At 41.5% G+C, this 15,855-nt stretch overlaps 2 protein-coding genes across 2 annotated transcripts in view; one reads left to right on the top strand and one right to left on the bottom strand.

The window, feature by feature from the left end:
* Positions 1–1,711: 1,711 nt before the first annotated feature.
* On the bottom strand, positions 1,712–9,228 carry TIFA (TRAF interacting protein with forkhead associated domain). Its single transcript, XM_065907424.1, has 2 exons — positions 8,905–9,228; positions 1,712–3,069 (listed from the first exon to the last, which is right to left on the bottom strand). Exon 2 carries the CDS (start codon positions 3,043–3,045, stop codon positions 2,491–2,493), a length of 555 nt encoding a protein of 184 aa, XP_065763496.1. The 5' UTR covers positions 3,046–3,069; positions 8,905–9,228; the 3' UTR covers positions 1,712–2,490.
* The window catches only part of ALPK1 (alpha kinase 1), a 119,476-nt gene continuing 112,157 nt past the window's right edge, over positions 8,537–15,855 (top strand). The window contains exons 1-3 of the mRNA XM_065907415.1: positions 8,537–8,564; positions 8,715–8,900; positions 9,811–9,993. The gene's annotated coding sequence lies outside the window, so the exon portion shown is untranslated. The remainder of the gene's footprint in view (positions 8,565–8,714; positions 8,901–9,810; positions 9,994–15,855) is intronic.

The raw sequence follows: 15,855 nt of genomic DNA, 5'->3' as shown, positions 1-15,855 counted from the left end.
CAACCCACAACAAAATGTTGAAACCAGCAACAGAACTAAAATGACTGCTTTCCTAGTTTTTTCACCAGTGTCGCGGCCCTAAATGCATTGCTTAAAAAGATACCACTGGCCAAATAAATATTTTTATATAGGTTGAATAGTAGAAGGATGAGTGATTGAACTTAGGGACAATTTGTATCAGCTAGAAGCCCAGGGAATTCCAACCACAGCTTTTCAAGCACTCCTCCTCTGTCATCACTTGAGATGGAAGATCTGATTGTTTCCATCAGGGTTCAGAGAGTAAAAGAGTAACCTCACCTGTTGTTTTAACATAACAATTACTATAAGGAATTAAACAGATGTTGGAGAACATTGGGAGGACTGATGCTGAAGCTGAAACTCCAATACTTTGGCCACCTCATGCGAAGAGTTGACTCATTGGAAAAGACCCTGATGCTGGAAGGGATTGGGGGCAGGAGGAGAAGGGGATGACAGAGGATGAGATGGCTGGATGGCATTACCGACTCGATGGACATGAGTTTGGGTAAACGCCAGGAGTTTGTGATGGATAGGGAGACCTGGCGTGCTGTGATTCATGGGGTCGCAAAGAGTTGGACATGACTGAGCGACTGAACTGAACTGAACTGGAGAACTGAAAAAGTTAAAAAGGGCTATTACATAGAAAGTGAAAGTCACTCAGTTCTGTCTGACTCTTTGAGACCCCATGGACTACACAGTCCATGGAATTCTCCAGGCCAGAATACTGGAGTGGGTAGCCATTCCCTTCTCCAGGGGATCTTCCCAACCCAGAGACTGAACCCAGATCTCCGGCATTACAGGTGGATTCTTCACCAGCTGAGCCACCAGGGAAGCCCAGATAACACAGACACAGCTACCAAAGATACATACACAACATATATAACTATTGTTAACACTAGTTATCTCCTGGTAATAAAATACTAGCTAACTTTTCTCCAAGGCATACTAGTTAAATACTACACTCAGAGCGTAAAAGTAATGCTTCCTCAGATCAGTCAATGCTGTAGATAGCAGAGACAGAATCTTCTAGAATGTAGTTATATAATCATATAGCATATGAGACTTCACCATTGGAAACCCCCCCCCCTTGTCATAAAGTTGCAGGTTCAAGAAGACACTGCCTGTAACACTGGCACCAATTAATACACCTCTCTACTTAAACAGCCCAAGAAAAAATCAGTTCCTGGGACAAATGAGTCCTCGAGAACTGAAAATGTTTCACAACTCAGCTGCAGTACGTAGTATCAGACACCAATATTTTTGTTTGCCCTCACCGCCAAACTATGTCATACCTTATCTAGACTGTCTAACCTCAGACCCCAACCCACTATGGCCATTGAGAAAATGCTTTTCCTTTCCACATGATCACTGATCGGAGCAGCCAATCAGTGGCCTGAGGAGAGTTGATCGGAAGAGGAGCACCTGGCCGAAGCTGACCCTTTTTCTTTGGGCTGGAATTGAGAGTAAGTCTCTCTTCAGGTGGCTGATCAGTAACATATAAAATCTGGGAGCTTCTGTTGGCCACGTGCCGCCACGTGGAGGTAGGAACAGAGGGAGAATGGAGCCAGCAGGCACTGAGGGACCCAGAGGGATGCATCTGAATTCACGGCCTCTGCCGGTGGCCGCCTTATCCCTCCTTACAGAAGTCAACAAATGGTTCTTCAGAAAGAGTCCAAAGAAAATGGTTAGAGAATCAGACTTTGACTTTATTAGGTACATAGCTGTTGTTAAAATTTTGAATTCATGGAGTTAAAAACCCTGTAGTACATTAAAAAATATTTAAAATTTGGTACACAAAATAATAATTCTAAACAGTGGTTCACTAAAGCGTTTAAAGTATCAGTTTCAGATACTGAATATAGAAAAGGAGAACTGTATTCTTGGGAATAAACACTATAATTCTATAGATAAAAAACAGAAAATCAAGGAATTATTGCTCAAATAAGTAAGTCTTCCCATATTAAAACCTCAATGGCACATAGACTAAAACACATGCCCTGTTCTAATACTCTGGTACTATAAATACCAACAGGCTGAAACACACATCATAATTTGCTTGCAGCCTTGACCTTAAAAACAAATGGCTGCTGTGAGATAATATGACCAAGCCAAGACATGATAACATACAAGTCAAAATGAAACAATATAAAACATAGGAACAAAATCAGGCATAAAAAGAAAAGAACATAACATTATTTTGAGAACACTGTTCCTTCATCATGAACATTACGTTTTGTACATTAATGCTCACATATATACACTTAAGAGAAATTCTTCATACATCCAACAATGCAACGGGTGACTCAATCAATTACTAACACAATTTGCAGACTTCAAACAATAATACCAGATCTCAAACTTGACAAACTTTAACAAATGACAGTAAAATACTATACTAAGAAACTTAGTAAGTGGAATGCCTATAAAACAAGTACAGAGTTCATCCTTCATAATTCTCTTAGCTTTCAGCATTTACCAGTCATTTTCACCCACTTCCATGGGAGAATTATTTTGAGTGACACAGGATGAATAACTGCCACACTCAGGCATGGGCTGTGGAAGCCAGCTGTTTTCTTGCAGGAGTGGTCTTTTCGACAAAAAAAACTGAATCTCAAAAAATTCTAATGACTGTCCATCTTCCTTCTCTACCAGGAACTGATAGTTGCCAAACCTAATCATGCATCTGTCTGGCAGATCCATTTTATTTAGGTAGCCCAGCTCTCTGTTGTCCACAATCAGATTGGTCTTCTTACTCATATTTTTAATTTCAAAAGAGACAACTGAACTATCAAACTTTCTAAACAGCTGTAGAGAAAACTGAACTCGAGAAACCTGTTTGTCCTGAAAGGTGTAATGACAGGTGTTAGAATTTCGGCCAAATTTCACCACTTCGCTGGTGTGGCGTTTCTCTCGGTTAAAAAACCTTATTGATTGGAATATTCCACTTTGCTGGTGGCCAGGATGGTAGAGAGTCATCTGCAGACAAGTCACTGTCTCTTCCGTGTCCGCATCCTCAAAACTGGACATGATGAGCACTGGAATCTGACCTGCCTGCAACAGTGAAATCAGCACATTAGTTCACCCCAGAGATCAGATTCTGAGATCTTTGATTCCAGTATTTCAATGAAAAGCTTTCCAATAGGTAACTGACTTAGACTCTAAGAAAACAATACATAGGCAGGATGCTTTCATTTAACTAGTAGATACGTGAAATCTTATACCAAGCCCCATATGAACTGGTGCATTATATTTTCTTCTCTTTCATTTCCAATTTGACAGTAAGACCATAATCTGGACAATAACAAGGAATGATTACTGATAAAATAATTTAGTGGGGGGAAGCATATAGAAACTTCAGTTCCTTTCTCACTTAAATAGGATGACTCGGGCCCAGACCAAACAGAACTGTCTGTACTTTAGAAAGAAAATCAGGAATAAAGAATCTCTTTGGGGATGGGAGGTGGGAAGACCGTTCAAGCGGGAGGGGAAATATGTATAATTATGGCTGATTCATGTTGATATGTAGCAGAAACCACACAACATAGTATAGCAATTATCTTCCAATGAAAAATAAATGAATTAAAAAAAAAAAAAAGAATCCCTTTGGTTTAAATCATCAAGAGGATATACATACAAAGAAAACCTACAGTTTACTAGCTAAATTAAAATTTAATGTATTATGAATTTTGTATTATTTTGGATGAAACAGTATGAATAACTGTCATACTCAGAGAAAGGCTTCTCTGACTAAAGAAATGTAGATGTTAGAAACAAATAACTGCAACATTTGTCCTTTATATCCTGATTTAGATTTCCAGTAGGTAAAGGATTAAAAATAGTAAGTACGTTAAAAGTTCATTTTATTCTATAATTTTTAGACACTACACACTTTTTATTTAAAAAAATAATCAATTTCCACAAGGTAGTTGTAAATATCATAGTCTGTACTCATCCTGGAGTTATTTGTTTTTGTCAATGGTTCCTAATGACTGAACGGATAAACCGTCATTTACCCCACGCAGCACAATCTAACTGTTCTTAACCACATCTCTCTAGAGTGCATGGTTCTGTGGTGACCTTTCCTCCATTTCACTGTATGTACCTTTAGTAGTCAGTGGAGTAGTTTAAGCAGCAAAACAAAGCAATTAGTTCCTAAAATCTGTGAAAGGTTTGACACAAAACTGCCACTTTAAAACTAATTTGCTTTAAAAGAATTACATGCACATGATTTAAAAATTCAAACACTTAAAAAAGATCTTTTTAAGTATCTTTCCTCTCTGACCTAATCATTTTTTTTATTCTTTCAGAGCCAACCATTGTAAAAGTTGCTTTTATCCCTACAGAATTCTTTACACAACAAGCAAAACTTTGTGTTCAGAGACACACACATTCTCTACAAAGAAAAAATTCTCTTACACAAATAGGAACATACTGTATTTAGTTCTAGACCTTGCATTTTTTCAGTTAATAATACAAGTGGGTGATCTTTTTCCATTTATCTATACATGTAAATAGACCTCAATCTTAAACAGCTGCATAGAATTCCTTTAAACTAGTGTGGTGATAAATTACACCAGTAGATGGAACGATGCTGAATGCTCCCTGCATTCTTTAAATACTATACAGTATTTACAGTGGGGTTCGGGGAGCAACAACCTTAAGGAAATCTAGTTTTACTGGTTTTTGTCTGCTGTCTATATTGGATATTGATATCAAAATTATGCTTGCTAAACAGGAAAAAAACAGAATGTTTTCTTTGCATGCTGTTGGCTTTTAAAGTACAATCTTTTCTTCTGTTTTGCATAGTTGTATTGCTCAAAAAATCAAACTCAGTTTATTGAATTACTCAACAAACGATATAACAAAGCAAAATTTTTTATTGATTTAGAAATATATTTTTAATTTGCTTTCATAATAGGTTCTTTCTTGACATTATTATATCATATTGCCTTAGCCAATCAGACAACAAATGCCCAGCTTAAGCAGAAAAAGAGAAGAATACTCAAAATCTTGGGGCCAGGGTGGTAAAAATTGCTATGAAACCAAAGGCAGCAAGAATTAACACACTGGTAGAACTGGTTAATCACCATGATTTGAAAATACTTTAATTATAATAATAAAGTCATTATTCAAGAAGCAGACACCTTAAAGGAGAATAATTATAACAAGTCATGAGATGATGCAATTAGTGGCTGACAAGAAAAGAAAGTGAAAGTGAAGTTGCTCAGTTGTGTCCGACTCTTTGCGACCCCATCCACTGTAGCCCAGGCTTCTCCGTCCATGGAATTTTCCAGGTAAGAGTACTGGAGTGGGTTGCCATTTCCTTCTCCAGAAAAAAAATCGCTGTTAAAAAGTAAAAAGCCTAAAAGGAGCAAGAATCTATCGTCATGATCTCCGCCTTGCCTGGGCTACACTGCCATCACTCAAATTCATTCTTGGGCTTTGCACAGTAACAGTTCCAAAAGGAGACCTGGATTTTAAAACAGTATATTCTGGATATTGGCTTTTGGTAACACCTAACTTTTGTTCTTGTGATCTTTGTATAACCTGTTAGCTTAGAATTTAGTCTTTTGAGCAAATCCACCATCAAGAAAATTTTGCCCTATACAGGCTCTTAACGCCAAGTACCCAGGGCAGGTATATTATTCACTGCAGAGGAAAAACCTGGCATTCTGGTTTATAAATCAGGTGACTCAATTCCCAGCTTTTGATGAACTTCTGGTTTCACAACTGTGACCCTCCCACAAACACTGAGGTAGACTGTTACCATCTGCTGCCCCTCACTACCAGACCTACCCCTACTGGTTCTGCCCCTTTGGAAAAATGATACTTCCTGCTCCAGTGTCAACCATATTAAAGAAATGTGAATGGAAGTAACATGGAAGCTTATTTACAAGGGTAGGATTTAAAAACCACTGTGTGGATAGACCTGTCTCTCCTCCTTCCACATGCCACATCAGTGCCACGGAAGGAGCAGCCAAGCACGGTCTCAAAGGTGAAGGCCAAAGACAGAACCATAAAGACCTATAATATGAGCAGGAAATCAACCCTCCTAAGCAGTTACTGAGCTATGATGTTCCCTAGCATACGCACTCACCTTTCTTATGAATGCATGAAATGATTATATAGCCCAACAGTAACAAGACTGCTACTTACTATATGCCTTTCATATGCCAGGCACAGTGCTAGCTCTTTATACATCAGTACCAGTTCAGTTGCTCAGTCGTGTCCGACTCTTTGCGACCCCATGAACCGCAGCACCCCATGAACCTCCCTGTCCATCACCAACTCCCGGAGTCCACCCAAACCCATGTCCATTAAGTCGGTGATACCATCCAACCATCTCATCCTCTGTCGTCCCCATCTCCTCCTGCCCTCAATCTTTCCCAGCATGGGGGTCTTTTCCAATGAGTCAACTCTTTGCATGAGGTGGCCAAAGTACTGGAGTTTCAGCTTCAACATCAGTCCTTCCAATGAACACCCAGGACTGATCTCCTTTAGGATGGACTGGTTGGATCTCCTTGCAGTCCAAGGGACTCCCAAGAGTCTTCTCCAACACCACAGTTCAAAAGCTTCAATTCTTCGGCACTCAGCTTTCTTTATAGTCCAACTCTCATCCATATGTGACCACTGGAAAAACCATAACCTTGACTAGATGGACCTTTGTTGACAAAGTGATGTCTCTGCTTTTTAATATGCTGTCTAGGTTGGTCATAACTTTTCTTCCAAGGAGTAAGTGTCTTTTCATTTCATGGCTGCAATCACCATCTGCAGTGATCTTGGAGCCCAGAAAAATAAAGTCAGCCACTGTTTCCCCATCTATTTGCCATGAAGTGATGGGACCAGATGCCATGATCTTTCTGAATGTTAGTTCTTCTTCACTTTCTGCCATAAGGGTGGTGTCATCTGCATATCTGAGGTTATTGATACTATCTGCTTTTCAAAATAACCTGTCAAAATCACCACATCACAGATGAGGGAGCTAGGTCTCAGAGGGTTTAGCTAGGTAGCCCAGGTCACAAAGCCCTGCCAAAGGCAGGATTCAAACACAGCAGAAATGCACAGTCTCTCTTGCCAACTACAAACATCACTACTGCCTGTTACCAGTTACTTCACAAACTACAGCAGCCAATCAACAGGGAAGAGGGCCATGGGGTGGGTGTGCCAGAACTAGCAAGACACCAGGAATCTAGTGTTGAGAAGAAAAATACACTGTTACTGCCTCCTTGTAGAAGAGGCTGTGAAGCACCAGATTACAGCAAGTATCAGTTATCCTTGAGCCTGATGTATGTATGTTGGCATGTCTCTAGTAATTATGGTGGCTGGTTAGGGAGCTCCAAAGTTAGTGAACCATGGTCTCAGACTTCAGGGAACTTAGAAACTACGCTATTCATTAATTTCCAGAGCTGCTGTAGAAGTTCCTTCTGCAAAGTGACCTGAATTTCTGACATTTCAGAGTGGTCAGGAGAAAAACAAAGACAGAAACTAACAAAAAAAAAAAATCAAAATAATAAAATTGGTGGCTCTGTTATTTAAATAATCACTAGTGTGCAGGTGCTCAAAAGTAGCTTTTTCAAATCTGTTTGGCCTAAGTTATCATAGAAACCTAAGAACAAACAGCTTATAGTGAGGGAGCTTCTAGAGAGGGAACCTGGGGTGGAAAGGAGGTGTTCCACTGCACTCTGTACCTGTGGGATTTTATACCATGTGCACCTAATATCTATTCAAACATATAACAAGTATTTTCTTTACAAAGTCAGAAAGCTTGTCATTCAGTCATGTCTGACTCTTTGTGACCCCATGGACTGTAGCCCACCAGGCTCCTCTGTCCATGGAATTCTCCAGGCAAGAATGCTGGAGTGGGTTGCCATGCCCTTCTCCAGGAGATCTTCCCCACCAGGGATCAAACCTGGGTCTTCCGCATTGCAGACAGATTCTTCACCATCTGAGCCAACTGGGAGGTCACAAACCACCTGATTTTTATGGAACTAAATGGAGTTGGAGATTATCACCAAAGCTAGTAAACCATGTTCTCTGACATCAAGAAGCTGTAAAACACTGGAATGCCATACAGTAATATTTGTGTTAACAAATCAACACATGACTTTGCAGACACTGAGCTAACAGGAAAGGAAAACTTGGAAGCACAGCAAAAAAACAGCTATCCTGACCCTCCTCACCAGGTCATCACCCAGCAGTGTGGCTCTGAAGACAAATGGGACGTTCAGCAGAATCAATATTAGATTAAGCAACAGGTCTTGCTAAAGGAGTCGTAAAAACCAAAATCAGCAGGCAGAAAGCCTTAGAAAAAGTTCAGTTTCTTTTTCCCCCAGAGATGGTGTCTTTCTCCCACTCTGCCTGATTGGCTTGTTTCCAGCCAAAATTGCTGCGTCGGATTCTCAGTGGCAGCGGACTTGCGCTGCGAGACTCAATTTGCGAAATTCCTTTCAATCTGAAAGCTGGAGAAAGTCCCAGAAAACCACAGATTACGTTTATTTTCCTAACCAAGCAGGCTGAAGCAAGGCAGAAAGACACACAATCGCGCGGTGAGCTACACTTCATAAATGGAATTATTTTCTGTTTACTGAAGGAGGGGAGCCTTTGCAAAGCACAGAAAAGTACAAGGAACACGCATCCCAATATTTCCTGTCAGTGCTTCTCCGCTCCATTTATAAATATTCCTCTATTTTGTAAAGCTAAGGTCACGCGGTAAACGATCGCCCGAGCGTCGGCCCGCAACCGAGCCAGCGGGAGGAGTAGGTGATGACTCCCTGCAACGCTCCGGAGGACTCCTGGACAGAGCTGCTCTCCGCAGGCGATAACAGACACGCGGCAGGCCCGCTTCACCCCGCCCCCGCGCCCCCCGGACCGCCACCTAGCAGGTACCTTGGGACTCGAGCGTCGGTGAGCTTCCCTTCGCTTTCTCAGTCGGCACCGGGCTAACGCGCGCGAGCCCGCGGAGGCCCGGGATCGCGGGACGCCCACCGCCTATCGCCAGGCTCGCTCACCGCGCCCACCCGAAGGGCGCCCGCCGGCTGTGCGGCACCTCCTGCGCTGGGGCTTGGGGTAGGGACGGGGGGACAGGACCGAGGCGGGCAGGGACGCAGACGCGACGCAGTCGGGGGCTCCAGGCGCCGCGGCGACTCCTTCCCCGACCGGCCGAGTGCGCCCCCTCCCCCGAGCCCAGAAGTAGATGGAAAGCGCGGAGGTTCCCGGACTCCGCCCCGCGCTCCGCCCACCCTGGCGTCTTCCGCGCGGCCCCAGCCGCCTTTTCAGGCTAAAAGCCCTGCCCCCAGGTCGGGTGTAAAGCGCGGTAAAGCCGGCGGGGACCCAGCTTGCCGAACAAGCGCCCCTCCGAAGAGGATGTGGATTTTGAAAAGGGGACGGGAAGACCACAACAGTAAGGGCGACTTTCTCCGGCACCCCCCGCCCCAAACAAACACATGCCGAGGGTGGGGAGAGGAGAAGGGCTGAATTAACCTAGCAAGCAAGCCAGGTGCAGGGCCCGCATTACTCTTTGCTAATCTTCACAGTCGGGAGATGCGTAAACTGAGGCCCAGAAAGTGGTTAGGTTGCGGGGGGCGGCAGGATTTAAACTCGCCTCAGAGCGCCTACGCCACCTCATGGTCCCCTCACCTGACACCCGAGCAGCCAGGGGCTTCCTCTCCGCGCCAGCCCCCTGAAGGGACTCCTCCCTCAACACCCAGCGTCCCGGGTTCCTGGGAACACGGGACCTCCCAAGCGTCTTTTATAACTTAGAGTGAACAAGGTGATACTATTTTCCTGCCTCAGGGAGAAGATTTGCGATGAACTAAAAGTGGAGAGAGCTTAAAGACAACAGGTGTCTAGAGGGAGACAGGAGACCGTGTGAGGAGGAAAAGGACACAGAACAGCGGCAGGAGGACAAAGCTTGAAGCGACCGAGGTCGTACTGGCCTATTTACTTCAGGACTTGGGAAGCCGCCCACCAATTCTGGTAAATGTCTGGTGGAAGCCATTCATTTGTCTGGGTTCCACCCTTGACTCCACAGTGCTTGTTTATGGGTCAATTTCTCTAGCCATAAAACAACAGTGATGCTTGCTCTTGCTTCACCACTTGATAAAGAGGTTCTGAGGAGGGGTTAGGTATTGAGCTCTCAGAGTTACGTATAATCAAGAACCTTAAGGCTGAGGAAGGATGAGTGCATCTGTAAGTGAAGCAGATTCCTGTAAGGCTGCAATCTTGTTCGTTAATCTTCAACACTTGCTATTTCTTCCCTGAGAGAGAGACAGTCACTACCTTTTTTCTGTCAACGAACATTAGAGCAGGTGGAAGATAAGACATGCAGTTTGACTACACCAATAAAGTCACACAATAAAATAATGTTATCTGAATTGCAGCATCTGATCTCTAACCTTTAAAATGAAATAAGATATGAAAATGCTCTATAAACCGCAAAGGATTATTTAACTCAGTGCTATTGATGAACTACAAAATAGACAAACTACTGAATAGACAAAATTAGACAAATGGTAAAATTCATGATGCTGAACATTATTCCATGTTTCTCTGTCCTTTAAGATGACTTATTTGATTTGCTAAATTACCCAAAATAAAATTTGAATAAGCCTTCAATTCCAGGTCAGACTCTAAGCTCAGTAATCCTTTCCTCCCTCTGACAACTGGTTAAAAACAATGGGCCTTAAACCAAAAATGGCTTGTGTGAGTTGAGAAACAGCCAGGAGTGCACATTTGAAAAGTTTTTGTTCCTTTGGTGCTGGCTACAAACTCCGGATTTCAAACTATACCACAAAACCATAGTAATCAAAACAGTATGGTACTGGACTTCCCTAGTGGTCCAGTGGTTAAAAGAATCTGCCTGCCGAGGCAGGAGACATGGATTCAGTCTGGGAAGATTCCACGTGCCGTGGGGCAAATAAGCCCGTGTGCCACAACTACTGAAGCCTGTGTGCCTAGAGCCTGTGGTTGGCAACAGGAGAAGCCCCTCGTAATGAGCAGCCCACACACCAAATTAGAGAGTAGCCCGCTGGAACAGCTGGAGAAAGTCCACACACAGCAACAGAGAATAAATTAATTAGTTAAAAAAATAAAATGAGTGAATGCCTTTTAAAAAAACAAACAGTATGGTGCTGGCACAAAAACGGACACATAGATCAACGTAACAGAGTAGAGTCCAGAAATAAGCCCATGCACCTATGGTCAATTAATCTAGACAAAGACTGTAAGAATATACAAAGAGGAAAAGATCATTTCTTCAAGAATTTATGTTGGGGAAAACTGGACAGTTTACATGCAAAAGAATAGAACTAGACCATTTTCTTATACCATATATAAAAATAAACTCATAATGGATTAAAAACTTAAATGTGAGCCCTGAAACTTAAAACTCCTAGAAGAAAACACTGGTCCTAGCAATATTTGTGAGGGGGCTGGGGAGCCTGTCTCCTTGCCTGTCTCCTCAGGCAAGGGCAACAATAGCAAAACTAAATGGGAGTACATCAAATTAAAAAGGCTTTGCACAGTGAAGGAAACCATCACAAACCAAAAAGGAAACATACTCAATGGGAGCAGATACTTGCAAATGACATATCTGATAAGGAGCTTTCATTCAGCATATGCAAAGAACCCATATAACTATTATAATAACATTTTCAAAACCAAACAATCCAATTAAAAATGTATGGAAGACCTGAACAGATATTCTTCCAAAGAAGACATACAGATGGCCAACAGGCACGTGAAAAATGCTCAGCATCACTAATCATTAGGGAAATGCAAATCAAAACTACAATGAGGTATCGTCTCACATATGCCATGATGGCTATTATCAAAAAACAAAAACAAGTATTGGCAAGGATTTGGAGAAAAGGAAATCCTCATGCATGATGGATGGAAATTTAAATTGGTGCAGCCACTATGGGAGTCAGTATAGAGAGTCCACAAAAATTAAAAATAGAATTGCCATAGGACTCAACATTTCCATTCCTGGATATTGATCCAAAGGAAACAAAATACAGATTTGAAAAGGAATATGCACCCCCAATGTTCATTGCAGTGTTATTTAGAGTAACCAAGATATAGAAGCAACCTAAGTGTCCACTGATAGATGAATGCATAAAGAAGATATGGTAAATATATACAATGTAACATAGTCATAAAAAGAAAGAAACCTTGGGATTTATGACAACATGGGTGAACCTACAAGGCATTATGCTACATGGAATAAGTCAGAGAAAGACAAATTCTGCATAATTATACTTATATGTGGAATCTGAAAAAAGAAAAGTGAAAAAACATAAAATGGAAACACTCATAGATACAGAGAACATACTGGTTGTGGTATGTTTTATAAGTCTCCAGATATAGAATAAATAAGTCACAGAGATATAATGTACAAGATAGGGAATGCAATAAACAATGTCATAACTTAGTTGATAAACGGTAACTGGACTTACCATAGTGATCATTTCATAAAATGTAAAAATATCAAATCATTATGTTGTATACCTAGAACTCATAGTATCATAAGTTATTTGTACTTCACTTTAAAAAAGAGATTTTAAATCACTAATATCTAAATTAGGCAAAGTAATTTGCTATATGTGCTTTACTTGTTTCTGTTTGTGTAAAACCACTAAAAGCATTTTTAATAGAAGAGGTTATTTTAAAGTTTTACTACAGGTTTTACTTGTTTTATTGTTATAAGGGTCAGAGTTTAAATAGAATAACAATAGCATTTACAGAGAAACATGAAATCATTCTTTGATAAAGAAAATGTCTTTGCTGTTGAAGGAATACGGTAGGACTCTCTGTGGTGGAAGTTTACTAGCTATAACAGGAAGAGGTTTATAAAATATACTCATCTCAAGCTATGATTTCTCTGAAAACAGTTAATCATAGGAAGTGCCCCGTGAAAATACTTCAGCCAAAGTAACATCAGACTGAAGAAAGGTAAGAATTCTAGCATGTGCTCACAAGCGTGCTCATGTGAAGGTACCTGCTAAAAGTCACTTTTGAGGCCCTCTTATGATTTCCTCCCTGGAAAAGAAAAAAACAACTTTTGTTTTGGTTTCAATGTGATTTTGTCATTTTGACAAACCCTGCTTTGATTCTGAAGTTTCAAGCACTTTCTCTTGCACTCACAACTACTCATGGACTGTAAACATCTTTCAAATTACACATAATGTGGTTAAACTCCTTTCCAGTAAGTTTAATGAAGGAAGACTTGAGGTGGCTTTAAAGCTTGGTTAGGGCTTCCCAGGTGGCTCAGTGATAAAGAATCTGCCAGCTAAGCAAGAAACTCAGGTTTGATCCCTGAGTGGGGACAATCCCCAGTAGAAGGAAATGGCAACCAACTCCAGTAGTCTTGCCTGGGAGATCTCATGGACAGAGGAGCCTGGGAGGCTACAGTTCACGAGGCTGCAAAAGAGTCAGACATGACTTAACACTAAACAACAAAAATAGCAAAGCTCGGCTGTAACTTCATTTGACACAGCCAAATGCTGTGAGTGTTGCTCACAGATGTACAGAGTAAGCTAATGCTTTCTGGATGGTTTAAACATTCCTAGGCTACTAATTGAAGAAAGTAGGGAAAACCACTAGGCCCTTCAGGTATGACCTAAATCAAATCCCTTACGATTATACAGTGGGAATAACAAATATTTTCAAGGGATTAGATCTGATAGAGTGCCTGAAGAACTATGGACAGAGGTTCATGACATTGTACAGGAGGCAGTGATCAAGACCATCCTCAAGAAAAAGAAATGAAAAAAGGGAAAATGGTTGTCCTAGGAGTCCTTACAAATGGCTGAGAAAAGAAAAGACACAAAAGTCAAAGGAGAAAAAGAAAGATACACCTATTTGAATACAGAGTTCCAAAGAATAGCAAGGAGAGATAAGAAAGTCTTCCTCAGTGATCAATGCAAAGAAATAGAGGAAACAATGGAATGGGAAAGACTAGAGATCTTTTCAAGAAAATTAGAGATACCAAGGGAACATTTCATGAAAAGATGGGCACAAAAGGATAGAAATGGTATGGACCTAACAGAAGCAGAAGATATTAAGAAGAGGTAGCAAGAATACACAGAAGAACTATACAAAAAATATCTTCTTGATCCAGATTACCATGATGGTGTGATCACTCACCTAGAGCCAGACATCCTGAAATGCGAAGTCAAGTGGGCTTTAGGAAGCATCACTACGAACAAAACTAGTGGAGGTGATGGAATTCCAGTTGAGCTATTTCAAATACTAAAAGATGATGCCATGAAAGTGCTGTACTCAATAGATCAGCAAATTTGCAAAACTCAGCAGTGGCCACAGGACTAGAGAAGGTCAATTTTCTTTCCAATCCCAAAGAAAGGCAATGCCAAAGAATGTTCAGACTGCCACACAATTGCACTCATCTCACACACTAGCAAAGTAATGCTCAAAATTCTCCAAGCCAGACTTCAGCAGTACATGAACCGTGAACTTCCAGATGTTCAAACTGGAATTAGAAAAGGCAAAGGAACCAGAGATCAAATTGCCAACATCCATTGGATCATCGAAAAAGCAAGAGTTCCAGAAAAACATCTACTTCTGCTTTATTGACTATACCAAAGCCTTTGACTGTGTGGATCACAATAAACTGTGGGAAATTCTTAAAGAGATAGGAATACCAGACCCCCTGACCTGCCTCCTGAGAAATCTGTATGCAGGTCAGGAAGCAACAGTTAGAACTGGACGTGAAACAACAGACTGGTTCCAAATTGGGAATGGAATACGTCAAGGCTATATATTGTCACCCTGCTTATTTAACTTATATGCAGAGTACATCATGAGAAATGGCAGGCTGGATGAAGCACAAGCTGGAATCAAGATTGCCAGGAGAAATATCAATAACCTCAAATATGCAGATGACACCACCCATATGGCAGAAAGTGAAGAAGAACTAAAGAGCCTCTTAATGAAAGTGAAAGAAGAGAGTGAAAAAGTTGGCTTAAAACTCAACATTCAGAAAACTAAGATCATGGCATCTGGTCCCATCACTTCATGGCAAATAGATGGGAGAACACTGGAAACAGTGACTGACTTTATTTGGGGGGGGGGGGTCCAAAATCACTGCAGATGGTGACTGCAGCCATGATTTGAAAAGATGCTTGCTCCTTGGAAGAAAAGTTATGACCAACCTAGACAGCATATTAAAAAGCAGAGACATTACTTTGCCAACAAAGGTCCATCTAGTCAAAGCTATGGTTTTTTCAGTAGTCATGTATGGATGTGAGAGTTGGACTATAAAGAAAACTGAGCATCAAAGCATTGATGCTTTCGAACTGTGGCACTGGAGCAGACTCTTGAGAATCCCTTGGATTTCAAGGAGATCCAACCAGTCAATCCTAAAGGAAATCAGTCCTGAATATTCATTGGAAAAGATGATGCTGAAGCTGAAACTCCAATACTTTGGCCACCTGATGCGAAGAACTGGCTCATTGGAAAAGACCCTGATGCTGGGAGGGATTGGGGGCAGGAGGAGAAGGGGACAACAGAGGATGAGATGGCTGGATAGCATCACTGACTCGATGGACATGAGTCTGAGTAAACTCCAGGAGCTGGCAATGGACAGGGAGGCCTGGCGTGCTGCGGTTCATGGGGTCGCAAAGAGTCAGATATGACTGAGCGACTAAACTGAACAATTGCACACAATAGAAAAAAAAATTAGAAAGTGGTGCTTTTTTGTGTTGCCTCGGAACCAGGTTGTATGATACTCTCCTCTGCTCAGTGCACTCTAAGCACCTTGGATACAGACTCACCCATCTAACTTACCCAGCCCAGCTCAGATGTGCAGATTCGGACTAA

Source organism: Muntiacus reevesi, chromosome 16, assembly GCF_963930625.1.
Source record: "Muntiacus reevesi chromosome 16, mMunRee1.1, whole genome shotgun sequence".
In the NCBI taxonomy this organism is placed as follows: Eukaryota; Metazoa; Chordata; class Mammalia; order Artiodactyla; family Cervidae; genus Muntiacus; species Muntiacus reevesi.
This window is presented reverse-complemented; position numbering and strand designations above follow the sequence as displayed.